Consider the following 9,154-nt stretch of genomic DNA (forward strand, 5'->3'; position numbering starts at 1 on the left):
ACCTTGCTCTAGACTGCACCAGGGCCATAGAAAAGAGATGAAAGGAGGTCCTCAGCCTGTCTTGGCTAACACTTCTAGTAGAAAAGTAATAAAGGCACATGGCAAGGCTCAAGCCCTTAGGAGTCTTGTGTACCACCCTAAAATGGTTTTGAATTTTCCATATGTGGAAACCCTCAGAAAACTCTGGTTCTTGAGACCTGTCACAATGAATGGAAAATAGAGAAGAATGGGGAGACTCCATCTTTCTTCTCCAAACATACACTTTCTACCCCTCCAACAATGGGGCCTCAAATAGGAGAATCTCAGCCAGAAGCTGTCCCCAGGGAGAATAGAAATAGAAGGACCAAAGGCAAAAATGGAAGGGGACAAATTACCTCACATGTGAAGGGATACTGAAAGGTCTTTATTGCCCACCGGCCACCATCAGTGTCCTAGCCCCATGCTGGGCCTTCTGGATATCTCTCCAACCAACTCTGAGGGCCCATGAAACAGCCACAGTCCAACTCTCTCCTTCCGGGGGACCAAGGTGCCTGGGGCAGACAGTGTGGCAGAGGGGCCTCAGAATGAGGGGCAGGAGGACGCAGCAGCACTTCCTGCAGACAAGGATGGAAGAGAGGGCCCTTCTTGGCACCTGCTATGGAGGGTTGCCCTAAAGAAGAGGGTGGGTGGGGGGAGGGGCTCCCTATGTGGGGATGGCATGGGTGGCGAAAAGCACGATGAAGAGGATGATGATAAAAACAATCACGCAGATGAGGACAATCATCTTCACGTTCTTCCACCAGAACTTCCGAGCCACCTTCTGTGATGTGGTCTTGAAGTGCTCCGACTGTTGAGGACAAGGCAGAGTGAACCAGTGCCTCCTCCCACCAGAATAAGAAGACAGAGGCCCACATGCTATACATGTAAATGTTGAAGTGAACAGTTGAGGGAACAGACCGTTACACAAAAAATGTTCTGTCCTCCTACCCTGACAAATATACCTTCATGACAATCTGATGGGCCAGATTCAAATTTAGAATTCTAAATTCTTGCCTCCCCTCCTCTCTTCTTACCCATGCACCGTCATGTACACTGAGGGGCCTTTTACATATGCTCACACCCAGAAGTGCAACACTGTCTGCACAATCCGCCCTTGGGAGAGCACACACTGGGGCGAACGGGTGCAAGCTCCAAGTGGGCACATCTCCCTGGGACTCTGACTCCGTGCCCTATGGGGACCTCTGAGGCTAGAGGACAGACCAGGGCAGTACAGACGTCAGAGGTAAGAGAAACTGCTCTTCCTCCTCAACTGGAATTGTAGAAATTAACTTTCCCTGGGCCATGCTCCTCAGATTAGGCTGCGGAAAGAAACACTAAGTCCCAGGGAAACTAGACCCAAGCTTATGCACAAGACTTGGAAAGCCACAGCCAGTCTCTCCCTGTGGACAAAGAACCTTAGGCCCCAACCTTTGCTGGAGTATTTTGTTAGAGTTACTCCATCCCTGAGCAGCTGGCTTCAGCCCATGGCTGGAGAGAGAAAGGAATGAGGTCTAGCAAGATGTGTGGGAGATATTATTCTAGCCTTCAGCTAGCAGAGGACCCCCTGATCAAAGAATTTCACTGCTCTTCCCAGCTTCTTTTTAAAGCAGACTCAGCAAAACTCTAGCAGTTTTCCACCCCCTGCCTAGTGACTCCTCAAGAAGGCCAAAGGCCCTAGGAGTATTTTCCGGAGCCAATATTTTTGGCTTAGGGAGGTCAGGTCCAAATGATTGTCAAGGGCAATCTTCAAAGGGAAACATCAGTTTCATGGGAGGGAAGCCTAAGAATGTGAGGGCTGACTGGGCCATCTACCTTTCTGTCTCAGACAAGGCCTCCAAGAATCAGCCCCACCCACCCACCCACCCACCCAGTCACTGGAGCCATTTCCTGGACCCCAGTACCAAATAGTGGAGTAGAGCAGAATCAAAACAGGGGGCTCACTTGTCAATTCCCAAAACAAGTGAAAAGGCAGACTTCCCTCCTATTCATTTTGCCCCCAGCACCACCAATTCCCCGAGCCCCAGCAATTCACCCTCCCTCTCTTCCTCTACTGCCCAGCTCCCAGCCGCCCTGCTCCCAACCTCTGTGGGTTCCCCATCTCACTGTGGCTTCCAGATCCTCTGTCTTGTTGCGGAGATGGTCCAGGTTTTCTCCTCGGGCCAAGATCCGCTCCACATTCTGGGTCATAATATTCTTGACTCCCTCCACCTCACTCTGCAGGTTCCGCACACGATCATTTCCAACACCTCCACTGGCCTCCTCCTGGGCAGCAACGCAGGGGTTAATTAGGCGAAGTGGTGGAGGAACTGAGACTCAGCCTCAGAGGCCAGGGGAGGGGAAGGCCTAAGGTGGACTTTAGCTTTTTTTTAATGCTTGAACTGTTTACAAAGAATGTTTTCATGTATTACTCATGTGATCAAAAACAAATGCACTTTTAAGCCCCAGAAGGTGAGTGCTGATGCTAGACAGACTAGATCCAGTTTCTTTTCAGGTTCTCAGGGCCCCTGAGGAGGAAAAGAAACACAGACCCTAAATCCCACTCCACTGTTGCCTTGCTCCTCAGATGGGGGCAGAGAACTGCTGAGCTGGCATCTCACAAGGGGGAAACCCACCACTATTAACCGAAGGATCCTCATTGAAAATATCTGTGCTGGCCAGCAGAACACCCTCAGCTGCCACAACACCCCCCTCACTGCTGGACAGCAGCTGGAGAGCTGCTCCCGCCCCAGACTTCCCCAGACCTCCGGAGCTGCCTAATTGCTGTGACCCAGAGCAACAGCCACCGGGTTCCAAGGCCCTGGCCAGGCCCCAAGAGGGAGAGCCATTGCGCCATAAACTTCTGCTTTCCCCCAACACACTGCCCCATGTGCCGGCACCAACCAAGCTGCCACTGCCTCCTTAAGCAGATATTAAATAAAAACAGCAGACTGGCTGTTGAGGGAAATGGAGGGCAAGTCCTCCCTGGCTGATAAAGTTTTTGAACAGGGAGGGCAAACCATTACTAGGCTCCTCCCTCCCTGACCCCCTAGACCTCCGAAACAGGCCAGGAGCCGGTCCAAACTAGACGGATTGTCACAGAGAACCAACTTCTGGTTCTTTTACAAACCCTTCGCCTTCTTCTCCGTGTTTAAAGAGAGGGGCCCGATTCCTTAGGCCGGGCAGAGAGAGACGGATTCTTGGAGTTTCTCGACAGGATAAAGGGAAGGGCCGACGGGGAGGGCTCCCGCCGCTGGGCTGGAATCCGCCCTGGGAACTTCGGAGGCGCTGCCCAAGGGGGGTCACCGGGCTCGGCGCCCGGCGGGCCGGAGGAGGCCAGGAAGGGCCTCTCAGCGGCTCCCGGCCTGGAATTCGGAGCCTCCACCCCCACCGGAGCCCCGCTCCGGGCCAGCTCCGAGGGCAGGGGAGGGAGAAGGCGCGGGGGCAGCCGCCCGGGCAGCCAAGTTGTCAAAGGAGAGCGGCCACCGGCTGCACCGGGCCAGCCCTCCGACTTGGCCAGCGGCCCTGCGACCCCCGCCCCCAGCCCCCCGCCCCCAGCCCCCGCTCGCCTTTCGCTCAGCCCCTCGCGAGCTCCCAGCGCGCTCACCATGTCTCCAAGCGGCTCGGGCCTGGCGGCGGCGAGACTCCCTCGTCTGTTTCCTCCCGGGCGGCCCTCGCTTCACTTCCTGCTCGCTCCAACTTCGAGCCTGCCCCCGCCCGCCGGCATCCCGAGCGGCTCCAGCCTCACCTAGCGCGGGCCGGCAGGTAGGCGGGCGCCCTCCGCTGCCCTCCCAGTCTCCTCCCAAACCTGGGCTCGGGCTTAAAGCAACAGGGCTCGATCACCAGAGATCTTCTAACGCATCAGAACCAGAAAAAAAAAAAAGAAAAAGAAAAAGAAGATCAAGCAGCCCTCCTAGGTTTCCTGAGGCTGGACCTCCTGATATAGATAGGGAAGCTGGCTCCGCCCCCCCCCCTTTTTTTTAATGTCCTGAATATCTGACTCCAAATCTTAAACACTGAAGTCAACTCTAAGTACACCACCAGGGGTAGTTCACATGGAAACAGAACACAGATATGAAAGTTTCTTGCTAGCAACCCCTGTTCCCATGTTCAGGGGTGGACAGAAAGTATTAAAATCCCCCCAAGTCTGGAGTGCTGTAATCCTAGGCTGTGGTGTCAGAAAGCTCCGGATTACTAGTGTGACCCTGAGTGAAATTCTTCACCTCTCTGGTTTTGGCAGGTGCTAATGCTGACCTCAGAGGATGGTGGGGACGTATAACAGGATAGCACACTCAGTGTGCCTGCCACAGTTTCTGAAAGGAAGACCTGTCCACTGTTGGGACGAGGGAATGATGGCTTACCAATCCCTTCTTCCCTTCCAGAGTTCAACATTTCCTTCAGAAGCCGCTTTGAGGGGTTGGTGAGCCTACTCAGAAATGGTCAGAGGCCTGCCCTATGGACAAGAGAAGGGCCCCAGGCAAAGGATTTTTCCACCACCTGGTTCCAGGCCACAGAATATCTAGTCTTCCCAGATGGTATTTATCAAGACAGAACAAAAACAGGGACAGGCAAAAGAGAACAAACATTCCTGTCCCATCCCAGAAGTATTATTAGTTCTTTTTTTTTTTTTTTTTTTTTTAGTATTATTAGTTCTAAGAGAGAAATGTCAGTTTCTCTAACACATATTTTGTTAAAGGAAATGACAATTTCTGGACCTCTGTTTTGAGATACTTTATTCTACTTTATAATGAAATCTTATCTCCAATTAAATAAGATTATTATATTTTGCAAATCTGAAATTTGATGGACAGTACCAGCCTACTTTCACAGAGAATGTGGCTGTCTCACTTCTCATCATCCTTAGAAAATCTATAAAGAAGAAAAAAAAAAAAAAAGAAAATCTATAAAGAGGTCAAGTGGAGATGGGTCAGAATCCTTGATCTGTACTTATGCTGTCCATTACCATAGCCACTGACCATATATGGCTGCTGAGCACTTAAACTGTGGCTAGTCTGAATTGAGAAGTGATGTAAGAGTACACACAGTATTTCTTTTTTTAAAAGATTTATCTATTTATTCATTTGAGAGAGAGAGCACAGGCACACATACATCAGGAGGGGAAGGGCAGAGGCAGAAGGAGAGAGAATCTCAAGTAGACTGCTCTCTGAGTATGGAACCCTGCACTGGGCTCAGTCTCAAAACCCTGAGATCAGTGATCTGAGCTGAAATCAAGAGTGGGATGCTCAACCCACTGAGCCATCCAGGCACCCCAAGTATTTCAAAGACTTTTTTTTTTTTAATTTACTTACTTGAGAGAAAGAGCATGAGGCAGGGGAAAGGGCAGAGGGAAAGGGAGAAGCCGGGAGCACAATCCAGGCTCAATCCCAGGACCCCAGGATCATGCCCTGAGCTGAAGGCAGACACTTAACTGATACTGATAACATGTTGAAATGATGTTGTGGATTTATTGAGTTAAATTTTAAAAATTGTTAATGCTCATTTCACCTGTTTCTTTTAATTTGATGAGTAGAAAATTAAAAATTACAAATGTGGCTCAAATTATATTTCCATTATAAGACACACTGATCTATGCATTAATATTCATGTGACCTTGGACAGACTGATGTGACATCTATAAACCTCAGTTACCTCACCATCTATGCCTGGCACTGAAACAACCCTCAGTAAATGGTGGCTATTATGATTACTATTATTAATGATTCCAGATGCTAAGTGCAGTGGTGGGTAGGGACATAGGATAGGTGCCAAGAAACAAAGTAGGATGTCTGAGGAGAGCATAAAGACATGGAGGAGGATTTCCAGAATAGAAATTAGGGTTACAGGAATGCCTGGGTGGCTCAGCGGTTGAGCGTCTGCCCTCAGCTGAGGGTGTGATCCTGGGCTCTGGAATCAAGTTCCACATTGGGCTCCCTGCAGGAAGTCTGCTTCTCCCTCTGCCTATTTTTCTGCCTCTCTCTCTGTATTTCTCATGGATAAATAAATAACATCTTGAAAAGAAAAAAAAGAAAGAAAGAAATCAGGGTTACAAGATTTGAGGAGTGACCAGGCTCTAGCATGCTGCTGGCAGCTTTGGACATACATTGGTGTCCCTGGGGGAGCTGACCCTTGGCCTAGGCCCAGAAACCACTGGGGAGATTTTCCAGCACCCACAGTTGGGACTGCAACGTGCTCCCCCTCCTCTTCACCATGCAGAGCCCCTGCAGTCTTGGCCTCTCCTGTAGGAACATCACAATTCTATCCTTTGTCAAAAGACCACCTTGCTAATGCCCTCAGAAGATGAGACATTCAGTAAAGTACCAAACAATGAACTGTGAGCAGAAATGGTACTATGGGGGGTGCATGGCTGGCTCAGTTAGAAGAGCATGTAACTCTTGATCTTGGTGTGGTGAATTAAAGCCATGTTTGGCCTAGAACTTACTTTAAAAAAAAGAAAGAGGGGATCCCTGAGTGGCTCAGTGGTTTAGCATCTGCCTTTGGCCCAGAGCGCGATCCTGGAGTCCCGGGATCGAGTCCTGCGTCAGGCTCCCAGTATGGAGCCTGCTTCTTGCTTCTCCCTCCTGTGTCTCTGCCTCTCTCTCTCTCTCTATGTCTATCATAAACCAATCAATCAATCAATCTGAAAGAAAGAAAAGAAAGAAAGAAAGAAAGAAAGAAAGAAAGAAAGAAAGAAAGAAAGAAAGAAAGAAAGAAAGAAAGAAAGAAAGAAATGGTACTATGGGCAGGGTACGAGAAGAGAAATAAGTCATCGATTCCTTTGCAGTCAAGGAAGGCTCTATCCCAGGAGAAATGGAGTAGCAGTCACTTTGCAAAGAAAAATGCTAGATGGTAAGAGTTGTACTAAAGAAGCAATCATGATGTGATGAAGAGTGTTCTCAGTGCCTGTGTGATCAGAAGATTTGGGTATCAGCTCCACTATTCCCTGGCTATATAGACTTGGGCAGGCCACTTCCCTCTAGGAGCACCAGTATTCTCATCTGCAAAATGGGAAGAAGAATGAAAGCTGCTTTGCAGGGTTATTATTAGGGTTAAATAATACAGATATATATTTCTATATTCCTGCTAAAGCACTTTACAAGTGAAAAAGGAGACTGATAGAGAAAATAAGATTAGACAATAGTGGAAGAGGAATATTAACAGCCTGCAAAGCAACCAGGCAAACTTTGAGAGTGCATTGACCTCGATGCTAGTCTTCTTATTTATGGCATAAATGGGGAGTTTGCTTCTATAGCTCTCTGGGGAAAGGCTGGAAAACAAGGAAAAGGAGCATTCAGGAGGCACACCTGGAATTGCTCCCTGAAGGATCAGAAAGCTCTCACCACTGCCAAGGCCTCTTTTGCCTCCAAACCCCTTTGTTAACTGTTATACTGCTGGTTATCCCATCTGGGACAGTCACACTCCACCCCCCCACCCCCAATCATTCCCGATGTCTCATTCTCTTTCTGACTGTGCTTTTAGAACCAGAAGCTTCTACCTGTGACCATCTTCACTTTAGACTCTGCACTCTCCCAGAGCAACAGTCTTCTATGAGGCTGATTTTGCCCTCCAAGGGACATTTGACAACAGAGACGTTTTCGGTTGCCACAACTTGGCAGGGGGGGGGTGTGCTCCTGGAATCCAGTAGGTAGAAGCCGAGGATGCTAAGTTTCCTACGTGCAAAAGACAGCCCTCTCACAACAAAGTATTATACAGACCAAATGTTAATAATGCTGAGGTTGAAACCCTGATCTCCCTAGGGAAGTGCAACGCTTTATGGTTTCAGCAGCCATTTATGGGTGATCCCCAAATCTGTATCTCCAGCCCTGACCTTGTTCTCAATTGCCATCGCTGCCTCTCCAGTGCCCTCTCCACAGGCACCTCCAAAAGCCAAACCAAACCCTTTATGTTTTCTCCATGTTCCTCCTGCAGGGTGGTACTCCCATTCTACCAGTTTCCCACGCTAGCTTATCCCTAAACACATTTTATCTTTTTTTTAAAGATTTTATTTATTTATTCATGAGAGACACACACAGAGAGGGAGAGACAGAGGCAGAAGGAGAAGCAGGCTCTATGCAGAGAGCCCAATGCGGGACTCGATCCCGGGACTCCAGGACCACACGCTGGGCTGAAGGGAGGTGCCAAATTGCTGAGCCACCCAGGGATCCCACATTTTATCTTTTATAGAATCCATAATATACTTTGCCATTTGCGGCATACGCATTTGACACCTCCGAGACTCTAACTTTTGTGAAGTCGGAGGCTATGTCTTTATTTTGGTACCCCTTGTTGAAAATAACATACATCATGCAAGAGTAGTCACTCAGTAAATGTTTCAGGTATTGAACCAAAAGATCTGACAGAGAGCTTCTTTTTTTGCAGTGCAGGTAAAAATACAATTTTTATTAGAAAAGACCCATGCATGGGGGCATGGGGCACCTGAGTGGTTTGATTGGTTGAGTTGTGTCTGTCTTTGGCTCAGGTCATAATCTCAGGGTCCTGGTATAGAGCCCCACATCAGGCTCCACACTCAGTGGGGAATCTGCTTCTCCCTCCCCCTCTGGCCCTCACCCCCTGCCCCCCACATGCACTCTCTTTCTCTCAAATAAATAAATAAATAATTTTTAAAAAGAAGGAGGAAAGAAGAAGAAGAAGAAGAAGAAGAAGAAGAAGAAGAAGAAGAAGAAGAAGAAGAAGAAGAAGAAGAAGAAGAAGAAGAAGGAGAAGAAGAAAAAGAAGAAGAAGAAGGAGGAGGAGGAGGAGAAACATGAAGAAATCTCTTTCCTAAATTTTGGATCATTTTATGAATAAATGAATACTAAATGGCATGAGTCTGTACACTGATCCTGAAAGGATAAACTGGATACCCCCCAACAAAAAACAAGTCATGGGGTAGAGAGGTACTGAGTTATCACAGCTGTACTTCTCTTACCCAGAATGCTCTCTGGTCACCCAAGAACATACTAAGAACTTTTGAATTCCTTCTCTCCTCTTAAAATGATACTCATCCTTCAAAGCCCAGCTCCAAGTTTTCAGAAAACTTTCCCGAGTTCTCTAGTCGTGATTCATTTCCTCCGCAGTACTCCCGCAGCACTTTGAACCTCATGTAATACTTAGGATTTTGTACATTCTATTGTCATTATTCTATTATTTCTTTTATTTCCTT

General features: G+C 48.2%; 1 protein-coding gene across 1 annotated transcript; it reads right to left on the reverse strand.

The window, feature by feature from the left end:
* Window positions 1-382: 382 nt before the first annotated feature.
* On the reverse strand, window positions 383-4,486 carry VAMP8 (vesicle associated membrane protein 8). Its single transcript, XM_038561578.1, has 4 exons — window positions 4,356-4,486; window positions 3,602-3,847; window positions 2,122-2,280; window positions 383-826 (listed from the first exon to the last, which is right to left on the reverse strand). Exons 2-4 carry the CDS (start codon window positions 3,602-3,604, stop codon window positions 683-685), a joined length of 306 nt encoding a protein of 101 aa, XP_038417506.1. The 5' UTR covers window positions 3,605-3,847; window positions 4,356-4,486; the 3' UTR covers window positions 383-682.
* Between the last annotated feature and the right edge of the window lie 4,668 nt (window positions 4,487-9,154).

The sequence above is a fragment of the Canis lupus genome, chromosome 17 (assembly GCF_011100685.1).
Source record: "Canis lupus familiaris isolate Mischka breed German Shepherd chromosome 17, alternate assembly UU_Cfam_GSD_1.0, whole genome shotgun sequence".
Lineage (NCBI taxonomy): Eukaryota > Metazoa > Chordata > Mammalia > Carnivora > Canidae > Canis > Canis lupus.

Coding starts and splice junctions, on each gene's coding strand:
- VAMP8 (XM_038561578.1), bottom strand. Junction 827..2,121: donor CAGAGGATCTGGAAGCCACA/GTGAGATGGGGA, acceptor TGTCCTCAACAG/TCGGAGCACTTCAAGACCAC.